At 40.0% G+C, this 22,944-nt stretch overlaps 3 protein-coding genes across 4 annotated transcripts; 1 reads left to right on the top strand and 2 right to left on the bottom strand.

The window, feature by feature from the left end:
* Positions 1–461: 461 nt before the first annotated feature.
* rd3 (retinal degeneration 3, GUCY2D regulator) lies at positions 462–9,907 on the top strand. Its single transcript, XM_038726427.1, has 3 exons — positions 462–634; positions 2,603–2,917; positions 8,345–9,907. The coding sequence occupies exons 2-3, from the start codon at positions 2,628–2,630 to the stop codon at positions 8,700–8,702; spliced, it is 648 nt and encodes a 215-aa protein (XP_038582355.1). The 5' UTR covers positions 462–634; positions 2,603–2,627; the 3' UTR covers positions 8,703–9,907.
* si:ch211-22i13.2 (uncharacterized protein LOC553945 homolog) lies at positions 9,418–14,619 on the bottom strand. The gene is made up of 7 exons (XM_038726428.1): positions 14,460–14,619; positions 14,036–14,108; positions 13,460–13,627; positions 13,229–13,290; positions 13,024–13,113; positions 10,885–10,974; positions 9,418–10,776 (listed from the first exon to the last, which is right to left on the bottom strand). Exons 1-7 carry the CDS (start codon positions 14,460–14,462, stop codon positions 10,726–10,728), a joined length of 537 nt encoding a protein of 178 aa, XP_038582356.1. The 5' UTR covers positions 14,463–14,619; the 3' UTR covers positions 9,418–10,725.
* A 1,439-nt stretch (positions 14,620–16,058) lies between these two features.
* Positions 16,059–21,566, bottom strand: LOC119908621 (ammonium transporter Rh type A-like). Of its 2 annotated transcripts, XM_038726426.1 has the most exons (10): positions 21,370–21,566; positions 20,961–21,111; positions 20,649–20,796; positions 18,792–18,958; positions 18,555–18,692; positions 18,334–18,456; position 17,492; positions 16,769–16,840; positions 16,542–16,615; positions 16,059–16,241 (listed from the first exon to the last, which is right to left on the bottom strand). In XM_038726426.1, the coding sequence occupies exons 1-10, from the start codon at positions 21,561–21,563 to the stop codon at positions 16,176–16,178; spliced, it is 1,134 nt and encodes a 377-aa protein (XP_038582354.1). In that variant the 5' UTR covers positions 21,564–21,566; the 3' UTR covers positions 16,059–16,175. The 2 variants fall into 2 exon arrangements, with proteins under 2 accessions (XP_038582354.1, XP_038582353.1); XM_038726425.1 differs by lacking the exons at positions 16,059–16,241; positions 16,542–16,615; position 17,492 and having other exon boundaries at positions 16,822–16,842; positions 21,370–21,564.
* Positions 21,567–22,944: the final 1,378 nt, after the last annotated feature.

The raw sequence follows: 22,944 nt of genomic DNA, 5'->3' as shown, positions 1-22,944 counted from the left end.
CATTATCTGAGGGAAGTTAATTTACACAGGCTGACCTCTTACAGATGTTACACCAAGCGCCACTTAACTGAGCTGTCATCAGTGTACGGTGAGCCTTGCACTACACTAACCCTGTCCTCGCAACTACACCCTTTGTTATTATCTCACTCCCTCCATCTTGCTGCTCAACCCACTGTGTCCTCTTTATCTGCCTCTTCATCGCTCTCTAGCTCCCTTTCAGCTGATGGAGCTTATTGTGGACAAATAGGCTTAGGAGCATCACTATGGTAACGGTGAATCGTAAAAAGCTACACAAGCACTTCATTAGGGTGCCGTGATCCAATGGCTCCCATTGGAGATGGTGCCCCCAGCCTCCTGCAAAAAGTAAATGCAGGCCAGAGAGGCTCCTGGGAGGAGGAGGAGGAGGAGGAGGAGGAGGAGAAACGAGAGAGAGGTGGAGATAATACACAGGGACTGTGAGAGGATGGGAGAGCAGAGAGAAAGAGAATCCATTTCTCTTCTCTCTCTGCTTTTTTATTCAGCCAGTCTTGTCTCTGCAACATCCATCTGATTTCTCAGGACTTTTCTGATTCTGCTTCTCAGTGATTCTGTTTCTTGCGGAGTCCAAGAAAAACTTAAAAAAGAAGAAGAGGAGGTAGGAAAAGGGCTTTCCTTTTTCTTTTTTTAAACTGTTCATTCTCAATTGTGCTTTGGAGTCAACAGCATCAAATTGGACTAAATGATTTGTGATGTTTCAACGTAAGAAAAATGTTGGTCATAAAACTGAACAACAGGGAGAAGTAAGAAAGAAAGAAAAAGTACTTTACTCCTGCAGTCAGTTTTCTTTTATTCAAGTCAATCTTAGATGTCCCAAAAGCTGGTAAACATGAGAGAGAAAAGTGGGTCACCTGTAATACCATTTAGAACTGCACTAATTTGTCGACAGAAAATTAATCATCAAACTATTTCATACTCATTTAAATCATTTTTCAAGTAAAAATACCCAACATCTGATCGTTTCAGGTTCTCAAATGTAAGAACTTGCTACTTTTCTTTACTTGCTCTATAGTTAACAGAATTTTGTGGACTGTTGTTCAGAAAGAACAAGACACTTGACGACATCTCCTTGGGCTTGTTTTCTGATGTTATACAGATTTAAAGATGAATCAAGAAAATAATCACTAATGACAGTAATCATTAGTCGCAACCCTGCTGTTGCTTTTCATTCAGTCTGTTTATTCTGTAATAGAAGCATTAAAACATCTTAATACATAATACATAAACAGCTGCTGGTCTAACGTACAGAGGCATTGTAACTATTTGAAAGACTGTCTTGGCTGAATGTGTTTGACTCCATTTTGAAGGGTTAGTCACCTCAGAGGGAAATTGTTGGTTGTTTCAGAGGTAAGAGCAGGGCTGTGACTAATCCCACCCTGTTGCTTTATTGTGAATGCTTTTACTCTGCACACATTGATAATCTGACCCACAGCCCCAGTGCAGCAGAGTTGTATAAAGCAGGTACAGCCTTGTTTGACCAACAGTCCTAAATCCAAAGGTATTCAGTTTACAATGATGAATGACAAAAAAAACTGTTTTTTCATTGTTTTTTGCTTAAATTTTTTTTTTAAACGATGAATCAATTATCAAATTTGCATCGACTAATTGATTAATCAACTTATCCCTTCAGCTCTAATTCAGTTATACTCTCACAAAAGGCAAAGAAAAGCAAATCTTCTTCACATTTAAGAGCATGGAACTAGAGAATATTTAGCATTTACACTTGAAAAAATACTTCAACAATTATTTGAATATCGAAATTGTTGCTGATTCATTTTCTATTGAATCAATCACTAGCATGACTGAGTCATTTTAGTCTTGTAATCACTGGTCATGTCTCCATGTAGTCATGCAGGACACAAGGACCTCATGGTGATTGTGAAACTAAAACCTTTTACTTTGAATTAATGACTCACACCACCCTCATCCGTGGCCTCTTCTGATGTGTTTTTGTACTTTCATCACAAAAAGAAATGTTAACAAAAGACTATTGAATTGAACTGAATACGGCATCTGTGGGAGTACATATGACACCTGTAGAACAAAGAGCCAGAGTATGAGGAGACAGGGTCCATATGTGGAACAGACTTCAGAGGATGCAGTGTTAAATGATGCCAAATAACACAAACAGTAGGCCTACATGTTGTAATAGAAAGACAGTACCAATGCCACAAAAGCATAAAAGGTCTCCTCCATAACTGCTGAATCTTCAGACAGCCTTGAAAAACACTTATTCAACTAAAATCAAGTAAATGATCCAAATAACAGTTTGCTGCAACTCTTTGTTTGTTTTGATTTACTGGTCTCACATTTCCAGTAAGGAGATTCACATATTTCAATGAATGTGTGACCTTTCCAAAATGTCTCATTGTCAACTCATTATGCTACTTTTAATAAAAGCAACAAATGTAATCCGAATGTTTCAAAAATCCAATTTGAAATCAATTACTTTGAGCAAACATTTCAACAGCCTGGCAGTACTGTTTTGTAATGATCTTGTTAAATTTGAGGTCACTTGTAATCATTTCAGTGTGATGATTACGTCTGATTGTCTTTCCCTCATCAGGGGGGCTGTGAAGAAGGACAGTGCCATGGCCTCCTGGTTCAACTGGAATGAGCCATATTACCGGAGCCCCCGACGGGACCCGGCCGACGTGGTCACTGACACCCTGATGCTGGAGTTCAGCTGGCAGCTGAAGGAGGCGGAGAGGCAGCAGAGAGAGAGGGAGAGCGAGTACCGGCGCCTCAAGACCGGGGTGGACTACAGCTGGCTGGCCAGCACGCCTCGCTCCTCCTACAGCATCAGCACCGGTGAGAAGCTTGGCCTGGAGGACCTCTGCTCCAAGGTGCCGCCGCCCTGCTGCGGCCTGGTCATACTCAAGTAAGGAGACATGACAACTGAACATGTGACTGGACGAATATTACAGGAACAGAAGCATAAAGTTATAGGTGGAAAGTTACCAAGTACATTTAATGTTAGGCTACTTAAATACAATTGAAAGCACTTTATTTGTGTATTTAAAATGTACGCTTCATTATTCAACTTACCATTGGGAAATACCTCATTTTTACTTCACTAAATTTATTTAAATGTTTACTTTTAAATTTAAGATTTCACAATTTACATAAACAGATTAAGAAACAACCATGCTAACATTAGCAGCTCTGTGACGCTAATCTATTTCAATAGTAGTAGTAGCTACCTTTGTGCTAAATGCTAACACACAACATTGATTTATTATCATTATTATGTATTTTGCATTCTTATAGTAGATGGCTCACAATGCTAACATGCTAATGATCAGCATGTATAATATATACCACCAACTTATTTCAGTGTGTTAGCATGCTAACATTTGCTAATTAGCGATAAAGAGAAAGTACAGCAAGAAATTTTGATGGGAATGTTGTTAGTTTTGCAGGTATTTGGTCGTAAACCTAAGTAATGGACAATTTTTTAATTTTACCTGATGATAGCGCTAGATTAAGTCAGAAGATCACTTATTATTATTACTTATAATTTATTATTATAAATTATTAGGATTCATTCTCTGGGGACCATGAACATCTGTATCGGATTTCATGAAAATTCATTCAATAGCTGATGAGATATTTTATCCTTGACCAAAGTGATGTACCGACTGGCTAACATTGTCATGCAGTGAGTTAAAAACATCAGATAAGCCTATAAAATATAATGCATCTTTAAACATTAAACTAGTGTTTCCCAAACTTTTGAGGCTGGTGACCCCTTACAAAAAAGCATTGTCTAGCTGGGACCCCTTTCAAGTTTCAGATGTCTTTAAATTGTGATTTCCTCTCTAAACTGTATGAAGCACAAATTTGTTCCCAAAATATACACAAATCGGTATATCAGAACTTTGCTTTTTCTTCTTTCCTACTTCATCAATAACCTCACGACCCCTAGATTTATCTTGTGACCCTTTGGAGGGGCCCGACCCCTAGGTTGAGAACCACTGCACTTAAATACCTATAGTAAGTGTATATAAAGTAGTTAAACCCAGAAATATCAGTAAATTACTGCTTACACATTGATGCACTTATCTACTTATGGAAATTATCAGAGTTCTTCTTTAATCACTGCATAAAGTACATATTAGTAATAAGCCACAACAGCTCATAGAACAGATTTTGAAATGTCCCTTGAGGGGAGAATCAACTCTTAAATACATTATTTCTAGAAAGGTTTACTGTTTAGCTGTACATTTGTAACAGTCAGCAGAGAGATAGACTGTAGTGATGATAACATTTAGAGATCAGTCCTGATTGTCAGTGAGTCATGAAACAACTCAGAGGACACAATCATAACAGACATGGATATTTTACTGCGAGCCAGTTTCTGATTCAGAACTGGAAAACTCATTTCATGAATATTCAAACTCACTAATTCAGTATTAGTGGACAATCTCCAAAAAGCTCCATCTGAAATCTGAAGGCTCAGATTTCCAAATTAGTGAGACGGTTGCCTCTGAATGTCCATCTCAGCTTTACTGTCCAAAAGTCGCTGGGTGAGAAACTTTTCTAAGGATTATTTCTTTGATTAATTGATTAATCAAGTAAAAAACAATGCCCATTGCAACTTCCCAAAGCTCACTGTGACAAAGAAAAGCAGCAAATCCCCACAAATGAGAGGATAGAATTACACAAGGTTTGCTGTTTTTTGCTGAAAAATGATTAAAAAGATTAATTTATTATCAAATTTGCATGGACTTATTGACTATTTGACTAATCCTCTCAGCTCTGATTTAGTTATACTATAATGTTTAATGTAAAATGGTGTGTTGACGTTTGGTTCAAACCTAAACTATGAACATATTGTCTCATAAACAGAGAGATCTCTATTTGCACAGTGATGTTCAGGCTCACCACCACTAACAATAGAAACAGGTAGGTCCAGTGGGTTCCCTGTTTGTTGTGTGATTAAAGTGCGAGTAAAAGAGTGAGTCAACATGTTGGGAAATAACATGTACTTGCTTTCCTGGCCAGTGAAGATTGACACCATTATCATGTCTGTCTGTTAAGTATGATGTTACAGGTTTTTTGACCCTGTAGTTCTTTTCGCCAAGATATTGTAAAGGTACATCTAATCTCTAGCTATGGCCAAAAATAACCACTTAATGGTTATTGTTAAATATCAGCTCCAGCAAAAATTTAATTGATTACTCCTTGACTCAAGCACAAGGTGTCTTTTAAACCTCATAATCTATTCACGTGATTTCATGACCCGTTGCTGGCCAGTCGTCTTTGGCAGAGACAGGGAGAGGTTTTTGCCTTGGAAGCTGATCAGCTTGCCAACTTCTCTGTAATTCTTGTGTGTCTCCTTTAATCTGCAGCAGAGACGTTCTGAGCTTGTTTAACCGTCTGTTCATAAAAAGCTGCCAAGGTCTCAGGTGTCTTGTTAGAGCGCAACAGTTTTTGCGAAGCAGTTTGACTGGTGTTAACTTGAGTGAGCAGTGAGGTACTGAATGCTAAGTGGAAGTCCCACACAAACACACAACAGGGACCAACTGGAGCATGTATTTGTGATTTTAATTAGCTGCACAGAGGAGGAGTCCTCAGTCGTCAGCTTATTGGCTGTGAATTGACTGGGTTTTCACAATGCCAGCCTGGTCCTTCCATTCTTTATTTTTATTATATGTGTGTATATATATGTATATATCCCATCAACGTCCACAAAGTGAAGAGGGATTGTTTGGAATTTATTAAGTTGTTAAGTATGGATTAGCTAAGGGTGAGTGTTATGTATTTTTTCTTCTATATTTTATCTTGTTCCAGATTAATATATTATATTCTTCTTTTAGGTAGGTAGGTTTATTGTCAAAATATAACAAGTTATAGAGTGAAATTGAGTTTTGTAACTCCCTTGTGCAACATAGCAGACAATATAAATTAATAAAGAATCAATTATGACAAATGGTAAACAGAAATAAACTATGATCAGTGTAGCAGTGCTGAGGATGAATTAGAGTTTAAGAATCTGATAGCTTGGGGGAAAAAGCTGCTTTGCAGTCTGGTGGTGTGGCAGCAGAAACTATCTCTTCCCAGAAGGCAGCACGGTGAACAGGCTGTGGGTGGGGTGGGTACTGTCCTTTGGTATCCTTTTGGCTCTGCGCAGGCACCTCACCTCACCGATATCACTGATGCTCGGGAGATGGGTACCAATGAGCTTCTGAGCTGTTTTAATCACCCGGAGAGCCCTCCGCTCCTGGGCCGTACACATCCCATGCCAGTTTGGGATGTTTCTAGTCAGGATATGACAACTATTTTAAGAAAATAAAAAAAGATCAAATAGTTACAAGAGAAAGATCTGCCTCTCTATTGTGAGGAAACTCTAGCTTTTCAGGGAGACAAGTAAGATGCTGTTTATAGCTCAAGAAAAATCTAGTAAGTGGACCTTTAAGTGAAGTTTTTTTTGTTTTTGTCAAACTAAGCTATTGATGTTTTTGATGTTGTAAAATGTTGGTTTACATGTGTAAAACTGGCTTATAGTTCCAATAAAATAAACTCTTCATTTATATATATGAATATTTAGTAGTTAAGCTTTAAGTGGTATGGAGAGAAAAATGACTGAGTGGGCCTTTAAAGACACGATGGATTTAAAATGTGAGTGAATAGATGAACATCTGACTCAAACTCATAAATTACTCGTGGTCTTCATGAACAGATGATATTTACTTATAACAGACGAGATGAGGTTGAAAGCTCCAGAGTTGAGCTTTTTCAGACTCCTATTTTCAAGGTGAAGAATGAACTTTGATGCTCAATCAACAACTTTGATGGCGTCATTATCTAGTGTAAATCCTCTACTAAAGGTTAAATGATCCATCACTTTGAGAATGACACCGGGTTTCAGTCTTGTGTTTTGAATTAGGAAAGCAGGCCAATCATCAGTTAACTGGAAGCGCTTACAGGGAAGAAGGTTTCCAAATAGATGTCTATTTAAAGGATTGTTTGCACCTCTTCTTAGAAGGAGGTATAATTGGGGTGTTAGCAGGAGTGTGCTGGTTACACAGGTGGGGGGATGATGACTGTGATACAGGTTGCCTTTTATAACATTGGCCATTAAGTAGATGTTTCTTGCTCAAAGGCCAGAATAAAATCCTGGTTCAAATAAAGATTTTGTTTCTGGATTTGAAGTTTGAGGTTCTTTCTTCAGGGGGGTAAGTATTCTGATAGAAACTAGAAAGGTATATTGATATGATACACAGTTGTGATGTGTTGTCTTCATGCTTTTTTTTTCCAGCCATGGTTGTGTTTGTAGCATTATATTACTTATGTTGTTTCATATATTTTAGTCACATTTTTATTTTCTTTCTGTATTTATATTTTAGTTTTATACTACTCCTTTATAGCTGGTTAAGTGTTTTAAAGGTAGGGTGGTCAGTGATTCTAATCCAGTACGTCTTTTCATTAAATTCAGCTAATATCTCCTCACTGTCCGCTAGCTGTCTGTTCTTTATGTGCACTGAAAATAAATCTGGTATTTATTTACAGCCCTGGTTGGCTGTAAATTGGAAATAAACAAAGCGGCCCGCATCCCGCCACAAAACACTATTAGAGCCATTTCAGCCATGATTTGGGTGTCAGGTAACATTAGACGACGTGCCCACGCCCATTCAACTTACTTTCTAGTAGGCCAAGACATGCTGTTGTTAGTATATGTAATATTTAGTTTTTGTAAGCATAAACAATAAATCACAAGGCATGACTGTGTAATGTGAAATGGCTCACTTAAAGTGAGAAACCCATGGATAATATCACCCGACTCTGCAGTTCCGCCCCCTGTTACTTTACTTTGGTTCACATTGCACTTCATTTCTGGTAGTGAGCTAAGCAGTTTTTGAAACTGTGATAAAGCTTCAAAAACCCCACCAGCATACCTAAAGAGTGATGTCAGTGTTGTGTTTACTGCAAAAAATAAGAAAAAAAAGCTGTTACAGCAGGTTTAAAGATTAGCTGAAAAGCCACATTTCACCTGTGACCACACTGGTGGGTATGGTTGAGTGTTGCCGAAAGTGTGCTTTGCTGCACTTGTAACCACATCCAACAGTGTGCAGTGTGCTCTACAGGATAGAAAAGGTGAGAAGTTAAACCACTGGAGGTCTAAAGTCTGTTATCAGGTATTCAAGAGTACTACTGTGTCCACTGTAGTCCGCAGTGTTATAGAAGTGCAATGTTATATCGGTGGAGGAACTGCTCTTCCAGTATGGCAGAAAATAAGCTGACAATCTTGTGCAACCACATGGTCATTGCATCCTGTCTCATCAGAGTGTTTTGTTATGTACAGGTTTAGGGAGGTTTTGCAGGCCAATGAGCCCGAGGTGCAGGAGGTGCCCGGCCTGTTTCGCTCCGTCCTCCTGGAGGCTCTGGATCACGCCAAAGAGGAGCAGGAAGCTCAGCGGCTTGCCCGTCAGTGGAGTAACAAACGTGCCATGAACATGTCCCTCGTGAACTTCAGGTCCCGGATCAAGATCAACCCATTTGGAAGCACGGTGGGCTTGACGTCCACTGTGGCCGACGGGGCGGGGTTGAGTGACCTCAAAACCGTGTCGGAGGATGTGGAGAGAGGGATGGAGAGGTCGCAGAGGGTGTGGAGCATGCCTGACTTCAGATACAAAGGAACCAGCAGCAGTAAAGTCGTGTGATGTTGGGCGTATACAGGACAGTGATTGGGGGGGTTTCATTGTGACAGATGCTGATCTCTGGCTGCAGTATGCTTACATGAGGCAAGGCAGGATTAATCCCATAATCCTCCTGCTCTTTTCAGTATGAGACCAATCAGCATTTGATCAATTTACTTCTTTACCTTTACACCTGAAAGGGCAATGTCATGCTTTGTCAGATATTCTGTAACTTGACAGCACTTTTGGACTTGAAACAGTTTCAACTTTGTGTGAGATTTTCGTCTTTTGCTGTGATGCATCTTGTATTTTGTAGACATTTGGATTATAAACATTGAGGGCTATTTACTATAAACTGGTAGGGATGTTTATATAATTTAAACGTTCTTGAGTCCTAAATGTCGCAGGAAGAAATTAAATACGTTGGTGTTGTTACGTCACACAACACAAAATGGCCGCAGAGGTGAATGATCATTAATGTCACAATGTTTTGCATGAGATTTATGTATAAATGTTACTCTTTTAGTCTTGAGACAAACTAGCCAATGCTCATATTAACGTCATTCAGAGGATGAGTCACAGCTGCTCTATGTTTTGTCCCAACAGCACACAAGGACTCACAATAATTCATCATCCAAGGTCGGCAAACTGAAAGCTCTCCTTCTGTTCATTAGCAAAGTTGCACGGAAATGGCCACTTACCTGTTACCATACCTTTTTGAGGGAAACATTTCATAGTAAAATCTTTCCAGCAGTTTATTGCCGTTTTTGTCACAGCAAAATTCAACAGTACACAACAGGTTTACACCATCATCCATATAAAGCTTTCAACTGGATTGATACAGGGGGCCCTAACAGTGATTTTATTTAATATTTCACTTTAATAAAATGACTGATGTTGAAACAAAATTTATGACAGAATTTTGTGGAATGAACGTTACAAATAAGAAAAGTTATCATCATACGACGAGTCGATTCTCATATAATTTTAAACAAAATGTACACATTAAAAACTATGATATCAGTAGACACTGATAACACTGGGGTTCCCACGGCCCACATTTACTGTGGAAACATAACTGTCACTTATCTACAAAAAAAATAACTGTATGCCAGTCCAGCAGGTTCAAAAAAGATTTACCTCTTTATAGGTGTTGGGGAGTCCTACTGCATATGTGAAAGCTGTATACAGCTCTTTGTGGCTCCAGAGGAAGCTAATGTCACTTGACTCAGTGTCAGTTTTGTTGAAGACTACAAGTTTGAACAAGAAATAAAATGTTCAAACTCTGGGGGTGTGGAGTTAGAAAGACGTGAGCTTACCAGACCTCTGTAGCCCACTCCTCGTCTCTGCTTGAGGCTAGCGGCTCAAGGCTACATTAGCTGCTGCTAGCATAGCACACCCGAATCTCTGGCCGAAGTGTCGGCAGTCGAGTTGCATTATTGGCAATGTAGGCGCCTGGTTTTGACAAGGAAGAAGAACGCAACGAATAAAAAAAAAGACGATATCTCTGGTTGTGCTGCATCGATTTAGATTTTTTAAACTGTCCATTGTGGTCCGACAATGTTATAGGAGTAAAATGCTCAATAGGTCGAGGACTCTTTGTAAGTGGTGACCATACGTTCAAACCACAAGCAAAGATGAGAAGCTGATCGCTGGCAGTTCACCCACACTCAATGCTCTGATTGATGCTGTCCGATTACAATTTCACCTTCATATGATTCAGTTGGCCACAGACAAAATCTTGGAAGACACTGCTCAACATAAACACATCTCATATCACAAAAGCTATCAGTCTGAGCTGAAGAACTGGCCACATGGGCAGTAACACAGTGAAAATGTAGCTAGTGGTCTGAACGCATCTCACATCACTGCAAGAGATACAGCTTTTTCACTCCATCCGGCTAGGTGCTGCCCGCTGTGTATCGATGCAAGTCGTATTCATCATCAAAACCCTTCATTTTTGTTCTCCTGGAAAGGTGAGTTGTTGTTTCCTGAGTTCTGGTGACGTGTCCGAGCCCGAGCACCACTACTGGCGTCCACAGTGGCATCACAGGGTAGAGTTCAAGAACTCGAGAAGTTCTGCTCGATTTTTATCCCGCTATAAGAAAAATAAAAAAGGCACATGCGAGCCAAGGCAAATACAAATGCATTCACAAACTCTACAGAAAAAATTGGTTGCTAATTTGACAGCAAAATGTAACATTACCTGTTTGTCTTTCTTTGACTTCTTTACTTTCATCTTTATCTTCTTCCCTGAAATCATGCTGTACTTGCCTTTTTTCCTGTCCTTCAAATACTGAAAGAAAAACAAATGTACATTTAAGGGGTCTAGGATACTAGGAACTTAAGTTGACTGAAAATAAATCCACATAATTAGGCGTTGTGTGTAACTTCCAAGGAACTGTATAGATAAAAGTGAAACAAAAGAATTACTAGTATGTAAATGTTTTTATTTTAGTTTGACACACAACAAACTATTAACTGTAATATGCACTTGCAATTATTAGCACATTTGGGCAGGCAAAAACTCACCCCAAATTTCTCAAATTATAATTTATTAAATTATTATTTAAGAAGACAGAAGCTTTGAGGAGCATTTGCCCACTCGTTCATTTCCACTGTAAAGAAGAGTTAACTCTAAAGCACGAAGAGCGATATACACCGAACAAAATTATAAACGCAACACTTTTGTTTTTGCCCCCATTCATCATGAACTGAACTCAAAGATCTAAGACTTTCCCTATGTACACAAATGGCCTATTTCTCTGAAATATTGTTCACAAATCTGTCAAAATCTGTTTCCACCTCACAGGTGTGGCATAACAAGATGCTGATCAAGACAGCATGGGAATTGCTCAGGTGTGCCTTGGGCGGGCCACAATAAAAGGCACATTGCCACAGATCTAAGTTTTGAGGGAGCGTCCAATTGGGATGCTGACTGCAGGAATGTCCATCAGAGCTCGTGCTGCCCATGAATTGAATGTTAATTTTTCTACCATAACCCGTCTCCAAAGGTGTTTCAGAGAATTTGCCAGTATATCCAACTGGCCTCATAACCGCACACCAGGCCAGGACCCTCCACATCCAGCATCTTCACCTCCAAGATCATCTGAGACCGGCCAGCCGGACAGCTGCTGCAACAATCGGTTTGCATAACCAAAGAATTTCTGCACAAACTGTCAGGAACCATCTCAGGGAAGCTCATCTGCATGCTCGTCGTCTTCATCAGGGTCTCGACCAGACTGCAGTTCGTCGTCGTAACCGCCTTGAGTGGGCAAATGCTCACATTTGATGGCATCTGGCACTTTGGAGAGGTGTTCTCTTCATGGATGAATCCCGGTTTTCACTGTACAGGACAGATGGCAGACAGCGTGTACGGCATCATGTGGGTGAGCGGTTTGCTGATTGTCAGTGTTATGGATCAAGTGGCTCGTGGTAGCGGTGGGGTTATGGTATGGTCAGGCATGTTATGAACAACGAACACAGGTGCATTTTATTGATGGCATTTTGAATGCACAGAGATACCGTGATGAGATCCTGAGGCCCACTGTTGTGCCATTCATTCACAACCATCACCTCATGTTGCAGCATGATAATGCACGGCCCCATGTTGTACACAATTCCTGGAAGCTGAAACCATCCCAGTTCTTGCATGGCTAGCATACTCACCGGACATGTCACCCATTGAGCATGTTTGGGATGCCCTGGATCGCCAATATCCAGCAACTTCGCACAGCCATTGAAGAGGAGTGGACAAACATTCAACAGGCCACAATCAACAACCTGATCAACTCTATGCGAAGATGTGTTGCACTGCGTGAGGCAAATGGTGGTCACACCAGCTACTGACTGGTTTCCAGATCCCACCAATACAGAGAAACTGCACATTTTTGAGTGGCCTTTTATTGTGGCCAACCTAAGGCACACCTGTGCAATACCCACGCTGTCTGATCTGCATCTTGATATGCCACACCTGTGAGGTGGATGGATTATCTTGGCAAAGGAGAAGTGCTCTCTAACACAGATTTTGACAGATTTGTGAACAAGATTTGAGAGAAACAGGCCTTCTGTGTACATAGAGAAAGTCTTAGATCTTTGAGTTCAGCTCATGATGAATGGGGGTAAAAACAAAAGTGTTGTTTATAATTTTGTTAAGTGTATTTAGCCAGTGATGTTTATGCTGTTGCTTGTTATCATAGTAGACCTGCATGTTTCATGTGACGGGAAGGGCTTCCTCAATGAATAGAAGTAAATTAGAAAATGGTGACAGTTAACAGGAAGAGGTTTTTGGTCACACAGGTGAGAAAAGGATTTTATGTCCAATAGGACTTTAATAGCCATTTACCTTGGAGATCTGTACAGGTCCCGAATTTTCTTCTCCTCCTTTTGCTTTCTTGTCTTTTTTACGTTTATGTCGCTTCTCTTTCTTCCCTTTCTGCTCAAGGATACAAAATACAATATAAAGTTGAACTTAATGTTCAGTGAGTGGCTTGTAAATTATTTCAGTTTCTTCAAATAATAAATACATGGGACAAAATGCACAAAATTACTTTTTTGTGTTGTTTCTCCTTTTTCCTTTTCTTAGACTGCTTCCTGGATTTACTGCGGGAGTCTAAAAACAACAAAAACACCACATTTAATCAATTTATGGATATTGGTACTGTTATGAGAAAAACACACATGTGGAAAAAATACATAAAAAGCATCTGACATTAATACAATTCAGCACTGAAGAAAATCAGTAAAAGATTATAATATTCAAACTTAAAGGACACACTTACCACTACTGCTAGAGCTACTCCGACTGTGGCTGGATGAGTGTGATGAACCTGATGAAGAGGATGACGAAGAGGACGACGTTGAGGACGACGAAGATGAGGACGACGAACTGGAAGAGGAAGACGAGGAAGATCTACTACGGCTGCGTTTCCGCTTCTTTTTTTCTCGTCCTGAATAAGCAGGAGACAAAGATAAACCTTCATTTGTAATTGCACATACAGTGACACTTCTTATTAATCATTGCCAGACATCAGAAACACTGTAACTAAATGTACTTAACTGTTATTTTGGTAAGCAACAACTCAACTACTCACAAACTCTACTCTAAACCCAACTGACTGACAGTCAAAATAGCTGAAGACTTTGGGGATGAACTACCCAATGTGACCTCATAGAGCAAAGAAAGGGAGTTCTTTAAGGTGCCATTAGCTATAACAAAAGTAACATCTATCCCCCCTTTGGGTTTCGCTTTGAAACCAGGTTATAGAGTAGAAACACAGTGGATGTGGCTAAAAGACACTAGTCAAACGTTTGACGTGACAGTGAGTTTCGTGTGCTCTCTTTAAAAGCAGTCTTGCCTCTGCTCCTGGATCTCCTCCTCTCATCTGTTCTGGAGCTGGAGCTGGACACCCTGGACTCCGTTCTCGTTGACTAGAAACAAAGACACATATTATGCAAAATGTTTTTAATGTGTGACTGCGTCCTGGATGAGACAGGAGACATTTTTTCATTGAATTCTGATCTGCACTCCGGGAAGAAGGCGTTTGCTGATGAAGTTAAACACAACAAAGTTCCTCCCAACCATTTAAAACAGGCACAAACCGTGGCTTTGTTAAGAGCCTTCTGATTAAAGAGAAATATTGATGCATACTCTAATTGTCCTTTACCTGGTGTTTAACGTTACCGGCGGAGATACGTTGACCAAGCTAATATAAAGCTAAAATGCGCTTTAAGCTTTCAAATAAACTAAACGCTAGTGATAATAATACGTTCTGTACTCACCATGACGACAGCAGAATACAGTTAATATATCATATATATGATGACACTACAACCTCTGGAAAAAGAAGGGTATAATATATATTTATTCTCAGTTATCTCTCGTAAATTGGCATTAGCCAAAACTCTTCGGAGACATTTTGTATCCCATGATGCACCGCTGCTACCTACTTCCATGTTCAAAACAGTGGAGAGGAAACGGCCGTCAATGAACACAGCGCCCCTACTGGTCGAAGGGCAAAACGACATATGTGAAAACTGCAGGTAGGTTTAAAGTATAAAGATATTCAGACATTTAATTTCTGCCGTGAATTGAAAGTAACCACAAACCACTTGGGAATACTATGTTCCCTCACTTTCTAGAGTATAAGGAGATAGGTGACGTTAACATTAAACCTAAGTTGCTAAAATTAAAGCAGTCAAATACAGCTTTGCGATAAATCCTACCTTCATAAAATGATGTTCATGATTTGTTAAATCTGTTTTAGATAGATGATTTAACTTTATGATCAATTGGAGGTGGGTTTATAATGGCCACTCTTTCATTTTCACAAATAAAGAAAATAAGATCAAGTTTTCACAAATCGGAAAACTGTGTTAAAGAATCTTTAGCCTCTCTGGGACAATCTAGTCAAGGTTTGACAGCTTTAGCCACTTGACCACTATAACAAGTGGGACATTTGACAGTTTGAAGATATTTGAGAGATTTGAAGATGTTAGGCCTATCGCTTTCTAGTAAATAATGTAATGGTGATGCCTGTCCAAATTACCCCAAACATATCCCTCTAGTTAGATCCTAGACATTTACTTCTGACTTCTTAATTGTGCCAAGTTAAAGTCAAGTGTAAGGAAGCCATAAAATTGTAATATTTTTGCAAATATCTGAACTACAAGATTACTAACACAAAAAACAACAATATGTAAATACTGATAAACATATTTATTATGACAATATTAGTATATTATGCAAATTAGAGCACATTCCCACTGTATAAAAATAAAAAATCTTGATGTGTTTCAGTGTTCTGGACATCATTGATTAACACTACTGTGTGTGTAGTCAGTTTAATCTAGCCCTGCAGTCCTATGGTTTTTCTGTTGAATGAATTCTTTTGAATATTCAAGTCCAAAAAAGTGCAGTACCAGTTTTTTAACCTTGCAGGACCTTATTAAACTGACCATGTCAATCCATCTAAAAGCTAAACTGTATGTACATGTAAGAATACATTAGATGTAAATAGAAAACAGACAAAGAAATGAACTTTGGTTGCCTATAGTGAGAGCCAATCTAATGCTAAATGCACAGCTCTGAATGCTCATTGCATTAAAGAAATTGTACAGCTGCCCCGAGGTAAAAAAAAAAAAATGGCCGTAGGCAGTGGAAGATGAGCAACACAAGGTTCAGAAGTTAAAACATTTCCTGCGACTATCCCTGCTCATGTCAGAGCCTCACTGCTGGTTTCACACAGTCTGACTGACTCCTTGCAGAAGTACTGGGCTCCAGTGAGGTGACATGAAGCAGCAGATCAACATATACTATATTAATATTTTAATATGCTTTTTATAATACACAGATGAAATGAAGAAAAAGCTTATGGAAGTAGGTGTGTTTCAGCAGTGAAGCTATGATGTGACCCATTTCTACAGTATCTACATGTACTGACATGGTGTAACAGATAAATTATCTGTTACTTAATTTCTAGGTCAGTGGGCAGATATTTAAGCCTCTGCTTTGTTCTTTGAGTGATCGCTGTGAGCCAAGCTCTCATTCTCCTCACCAGGAACCTGGAAAACATGCAGTCCAAATTATCTGTGTGTAGCATAATGAGATACCTAAATAAGACGTGGGTGTATGTGATGTGGACATCAAACAATTGTGGGTTTGTATGCTGTACCATCTGAGTGGAGTTTACCGGCTGACAAAATCTTGATTTATAATTATTTGCGTTGAACCACAACCATCTAACATGACTCCAAAACCACTAATTTAATAACTTAAAAGATATTGGGCTACTGCATCAATCACATGCAATGCGTGACAGTCAGAAACGTGTGATAATATTCATGAGGAATGGGATTTCTTACCTCCCAGTAAATAGAGTCATTGAAGCAGTTCTTGTCTGGAGGCTGTCCCCAGATCGGCAACTTCATTATTAAACCTTGAAGAAGGAAATGAATTGTTTATTCACTCAGATGTTGCCCTTTTGTTAAATCATAAGAACACTAGCCTTTCTGTTGAGAGATAGACCCTGTGCCCAGGAATTAAACTGTCATGTGTCATATTTATGGTCTCATTTTTCATCTCCACCCACCTGTAACAGCACCTCCAACCAAAGCGAACGCAAGGGAAGAACCCAAGGCAGCAGCTTGCATGGCAGCATCACCTCTGAAGAGGAGGGGGAGGGAAGACAGGAATGTAAGAGCTGACATGTAACTCAAGCATACAGTTGCTTGACAGCTACAATACAGTGAGTAAACAGAAGAAAAATCTAAATCAATATTTGGTGTAACCACCGTTGGCCTTCGATACATCAACAAGCATCAGTTCTTCTAGGTACATTTGCACAAAGTCAGGGATTTTGTAGGCATATCGTCAGGTGTACGATTAAAAAATTATACCAAACAGGTGCTAATGATCACTATTCAATATGTAGGCTGAAAAACAATCATTAACTGAAACAGAAAAAGCTGTGTAGGAGGAATACAACACAGAGAAAGCCACACTCAGCTAACAAGGTGACAGTTTACTGTCAAAAGTCGTACACCATGGCAAGACTGAGCACAGCAACAACACACAAGGTAGTTATACAGCATCAGCAAGGCAGAAATTTCGAGACAGACAGGGGTTTCCAGATGTGCTGTCCAATGTCTTTTAATGAAGCACAAAGAAATGGGCAACGTTGAGGACCATAGATGCAGTGGTTGGCCAAAGAAACTTACTGCAGCAGATGAAAGACACATTATGCTTACTTCCCTTCGCAATTAGTAGAGGTCTAGCAGTGCCATCAGCTCAGAGCTGCAGAAAACAGTGGGACCCTGGTACACCCATCTACTGTCCGGAGACGTCTGGTCAGAAGTGGCCTTCATGGAAGACTTGCGGCAAAAAAGGCCTACCTCCGACATGGAAACAAGGCCAAGCGACTCAACTATGAATGACAGAAACTCAGAAACTGGGGTGCAGAGAAATGGCAGATGGTGCTCTGGACTGAGGAGTCAAAATTTGAAATATTTGGCTGTAGCAGAATAATGCAGGCGACAGTGAAGCATGGTGGAGGTTCCTTGCAAATTTGGGGCTGCATTTCTGCAAAAGGAGTTGGGGATTTGGTCATAATTAGTCACCACGGTGCTGAGAAGTACAGGCAGATACTTATTCATCATGCAATACCATCAAGGAGGCATCTGATTGGCCCAAAATGTATTCTGCAGCATGACATTGACCACTAACCAAACAGTGAAAGTCATTAAGAACTATCTTCAAGCGTAAAGAAGAACAGTAAGTCCTGGAAGTGATGGTATGGCCCCCACAGAGCCCTGATCTCACCATCGAGTTTGTCTGGAATTACAGAAGAAACTGAGGCTGCCTAAATCCACAGAAGAACTGTGCATAGTTCTTCAAGATGTCTGGGCCAACCTAGCTGCTGGGCTTCTTCAAAAACTTTGTGTATACCTCGAAGCATTGATGTTGTTTAAAAGCCAAAGGGTGGTCACACCAAAAATTAACTTGATTTAGATTTTTCTTCTGTTCACTCACTTTGTATTTTGTTAAATGATACATATAAACGTATATTTTTGAAAGCATACTTTATAGCACTTTTTCCACACTTTTGCAAATTACTGACAGACAGAGACATTTTGTGGTGAGAAAAATGGCCCATACCCCTCTTTTTTTCCCTAGAGCAACTGCAACAATACCAGCCAACCCACCCAGGATGCCAGGCATGCCGTACAGATTGTGGACACCACAGGTATCTTGGATACCTAGGTAGGATGCCAGGATGGGCTACAGAGGCAAGAAAAAAAGGCCTGTTGTTGCAAAGGAGTGTCTTTTTAAAGGGTGACAAATTTTATATTACTTTCCTTTCCTTAGTTTCAACTCACACTTAGGTACTTGAAGCCCTGGGAAGAGATGATGCCAGCCACTAATCCAATCAGCATTGTCCCAAATGCCCCGATGTTCATGTCAGCACATGTTCCCACGGCAACCCCACCAGCCAATGTGGCATTCTGAATGTGCACCTGTAGTATATAAAGGTATAAAAACAAGTTTATAACTGAATTAGTTGGATAAAATCTTAAAATAGTGTAATTGTGGATATTGAAGGAAAGTTATCTGACCATATCCAGTTTTCCTTTGTGCTCCACGAGGCTGGAGATGGCGTAGGCAGAGAGCACACAGGCAACCAGGGAGAAGTAGGTATTGATCACTGCTGTGAGCTGAGTGAAGCCCGGGTCAGCGATGGCCGAGTTAAAACTGGGCCAGAACATCCACAGGAAGACGGTTCCTATAGAAGTGATAAAGTAACATTTGTATCAGTTAATGTTGAAAATCTCATTCATATCACATCACACTGCAAGTTGGATAATTATAGACTGAAGTATTCAGATTGTGTTTCGCTGAACAGAACATATGCACAGTCCAGGTCAATTTTGCTTAGTCACTTAACATGGTGCATGGTTATTTGTGTCCACTAGGTGGCACAAGTCATACATGTGCAGGAGGCCAGTGGTGAACCAGTCAGGGAAAATTACACTAGTGATGGCAAGTTCGACTCTTTTGACAGACTCGTTCATTCAAATCTCGTTCATTAAAATGAACTAACCTTTTTTTGAGTCATTTTGTCCATTTCGTTCATTTGAACTAGGCTGGTTATTGTGGTGCTGCAGCCCTCTAGTGGGCGATTAAAAAACAGCGCTGTTCTCAAACATGGAAGGCTGCCTGGCTTGCATAATTTTGACAAAGTATAATGCACAAATTCACCTCTTGATTACTGTATATCATCATTATATAAACCCCCCTGGGCCCACAACCAAATTCAAACCATGTAAAAACCACAGAAATATTTGGTCAATATGTAATCACCACTACTCCGGCTAAATCCTTCCATTTTCACAATCTTTCCTGATTAAACAACCTGACCAGTCATATAAAGGCTTATGTATATAATTACTATCATTATTTCTGACGTGCTCATTCATACAGTAGCCTAACGTCCCTTTCCATGAGTAAAATATTAATGTCAGATTTGCAGTAACTATATTGAAGTAATAAGCTTGATACACTATATGAATAAACACACTCTTATTAAAATTCAACCAATTTAATAATAATCTGGATCAAGCCACCAACGCTAACGTTGCTACGTGGCTGTGTTTTAATGTTTTAATGACCGGGTCTGTTTGTTTTGGAGAGGAGACGACCTCTGATGTAATTCGGCTCCAGGTAGAACCCTGTCAGGGCTCTGAAGTGGAGCAGACCCAGAACAACTCTCATCAGCTGTTAGCTGTAATGTTAAACACTAGCAGGACTAAAGTTACGGTGCGGCTGTGTTAAAACTATAACTTAGCGCAACATCACTGCGCTGTAATAATGTTATGCTTTATAAAATGTCACATAATTAACAAAATAGCTATATAATGTCAGTCCAGTGACTGTTACCTGACAGCCGACCTGCCTCTCATTCTCCGGCGCTGGCAGTAACTCAGCCTGCCGAGTGAACGAAAGACTGAGGAGGACCCATGTGAGCGGTGAACGAGTCTTTCATTCCTGCTCCACAGTAGGTGCTGTCACGTGACAAATGAACGATTCAGACCTAGAGACCCACAGTTGAGAGTCCTGAACTAATCAGTTTTGTTTCCTGTTCTGCCTGCTTACCACAGCCCTGTAGCCGAGCTGTCACGTGACAAATGAACGACTCAAACAGACCCACAGTTGAGAGTTTCCTGTGCTGACGGAGCCCATGCAGGTGCCGTGTGACGAGTGAACGTAAGAGTCCAAGATCCTTCACGCATGCGTGAAAATTTATGAATCACTCACTGAGACAACCCGTTCCTCCCGAGTCATATACACGATTAGGTCTTATGAACGAAACGTTCTTTGAACGACACAACACTAAATTACACCCAAATGAAACGCTACTGCTACAAGCAGATCACTAATAAATCACATTAGTTTAAAGTGTAACTGGCTCTTACCAATCATAGCAAACAGATCAGAGTGATAAACAGATCCGTCATTCTCATGTCCGTTTCTTAAACCTTGTCGGTAAAGCACTCGAGCCACTGCCAGGCCAAAGTAGGCTCCAAAAGCATGGATGATCATGGATGCTCCAACATCATTAGCCTGTGAAAGAAAAGGTCATACAGGTTCATAACAGTGGAGTCATGCCAATCTATGTTTAATAAAATTCAGTTGACACAGTGAAGGTCCTGGTCATGATGCAGGAATTAATGCCGTGTTTTGCTCACGTAGCTCATCAACACATGCATGTGTCATTGTGTACTTACTCCGAGCAGTTTGGCCACAATGTGTTCATTGATGGAGAAGATGGTGATCTCCAGTACGGTCATGATGAGGAGCTGAACAGGGCTGGTTTTACCCAGAACAGCTCCAAAGGAGATCAGGACCGTAGCTGTGCTGAAGTCTGCGTTGATCATTCTGAAGGACAGGAAAGAAAACAAGTCTTTAGGAAAATACAAATTATAGGACAATGAGTGGAAAAGGTGGAACACGGAAATCCCTAGACCAGCATAACCATCATCTACCAAACCTAAAGGGATCCGTCAGAGCTACTCAGCAGTCAACATGACAGTTCATTGGTTCATTGATCAGCTACTAAGTTTGTGATGCATACTTAACTGCAAATCTAATCTGAGGGTTACTGAGAACCAAAACATTCAGAAAAGACATTTGTACTTGAAGATGTTGACTTTGATCTTGCCATTATCCATGTGCCAGATGCCCTGCATGAGGAGGCCCCACTGCAGGCCGAAGGCAGCCAGGAGTAAGTTGAAGCCCACGCTGCTAAACCCGTATCTCTTCAGGAAGGTCATCAGGAACCCGAAGCCGATGAAGATCATAACGTGGACATCCTGAAACACTGGAGACATGAGAAGGGAGGTCAGTTCTGCTGGTGATACGTTGACAGGCCCTGATGTGTTGTTGTGAGAGTCCCAATTTAGCCTCTGCTAAATGTGGACATGAAATTGAATCAGATGAAACACTTTTATGATATATTGCCTTCAATTAGAAATCAGCCATTTGCTACGACATTGCTGTTCACAGTGGTGTTCTTTGGACATTAATACTCTAATTGAATCAATCACTTTGCAATTCTGTGGATATCTTCCTTTTGAAATGGCATTCTGACTCATTTCAGGTTAATTTGTGGCCAATGTTGTGCCTGTTTCAAACCACCTATCAAGTGTTGATATGATTTAACAAGAAAACTGGTGAAATTTGTGTTGTCAGTTGAAGAATCCTGATCTGTCAAGTGGAAATGAAGAGTCAACCAAGTTACGATTTACTAAATGGATTTGCACTAAAAAATTATTATAAGTAACATGACAAATGTAAAGACAATGAAGCCCTGTTATCTTTTGTGACAAGAGCGCTGGTTATCAGTGTGCCATCACAGGGTTGGCTGCCTGAGCTCAACAGATACAACTCCAGAAAGTGAAAGGTTGGAATAGTGGAAGACTGAGTCAGTGAATGATGGAGACTGAGGGAGGAAGACAAAATGGAGGCCACGGTTATTAATTTTACAAAGGTTAAAGCAAAAGGACAAAACAGTGTTTTTATAAACTGCTGCTGAAACGGAGAACAGTACTGCTGTGCTGGCTGGCGGCACTGAAGAAAGAGCCCTCAGATGGGTGACTCCAGGTTTTTCACAGGAAACCAACAGCTTTCCCAATTCCAAAGGTTTTGGAGAAGACTTTGTTATGTTTCACCAGGCTAACCAATTAATGTGGTAATATTATGCTCATTATGACATTATTGCTGTTGTGTCGTGGCGATTTACTGTTGTGGTTTGCATTTCAGGGCCACTGTACTTTTTTCCAATGCAGATATTTAGTTTACAGGGCATCCGATGGGTCATTGATATGTAATGCAGATATCAAAACAAAGAAAGGTCTTGTATAATTCCATTATTCCATGAACAGTGCAGTCTAATATACGTTGTTATTTTAGCCAGTGAAGCAACACATGTTGTTTTAGATGGAATTTTTATTAATTAATGATATACAAAAATATATTGGGTTATGCTGTAGATTTCAGAAGGCGACTGGCGTTTAACAGTTGGGGTACAGTTTGTCAGTCATTCAATTGCATTATTCTGACAGTATAGTATAATAATATATATTTAACCCTAATGATTTTACATTAGATTTGCATTTAAGATGGGAGAAACATGACTGAGGAAATGTAGGTGTCAGAACTTCTTTCACCACCTTTCCAAAACTCACCAAAAACTTTTTAACTATTTTTTTT

This window comes from Micropterus salmoides, unplaced genomic scaffold (assembly GCF_014851395.1).
Source record: "Micropterus salmoides isolate LMB-PRFRI ecotype aquatic unplaced genomic scaffold, ASM1485139v1 Ms_hic_scaffold_18, whole genome shotgun sequence".
Lineage (NCBI taxonomy): Eukaryota > Metazoa > Chordata > Actinopteri > Centrarchiformes > Centrarchidae > Micropterus > Micropterus salmoides.
This window is presented reverse-complemented; position numbering and strand designations above follow the sequence as displayed.

Bases quoted from the DNA above. Each gene is read 5' to 3' on its own strand.
- si:ch211-22i13.2 (XM_038726428.1), bottom strand. The intron at 10,975-13,023 runs GTAAATGGCTAT...TTTTTCTTTCAG, and splicing joins GACCTGTACAGATCTCCAAG to TATTTGAAGGACAGGAAAAA. The intron at 10,777-10,884 runs GTAATGTTACAT...TTTTTCTTATAG, and splicing joins AGTCAAAGAAAGACAAACAG to CGGGATAAAAATCGAGCAGA.
- LOC119908621 (XM_038726426.1), bottom strand. From the start codon at position 21,563: ATGTCTCCAGTGTTTCAGGATGTCCACGTTATGATCTTCATCGGCTTC. The intron at 18,693-18,791 runs GTCAGATAACTT...TATATACTACAG, and splicing joins ACAAAGGAAAACTGGATATG to GTGCACATTCAGAATGCCAC. The intron at 16,616-16,768 runs GTGGGTGGAGAT...TCCTTCTTCAAG, and splicing joins GGTTGGAGGTGCTGTTACAG to GTTTAATAATGAAGTTGCCG.
- rd3 (XM_038726427.1), top strand. From the start codon at position 2,628: ATGGCCTCCTGGTTCAACTGGAATGAGCCATATTACCGGAGCCCCCGA. The intron at 2,918-8,344 runs GTAAGGAGACAT...TGTTATGTACAG, and splicing joins TGCGGCCTGGTCATACTCAA to GTTTAGGGAGGTTTTGCAGG.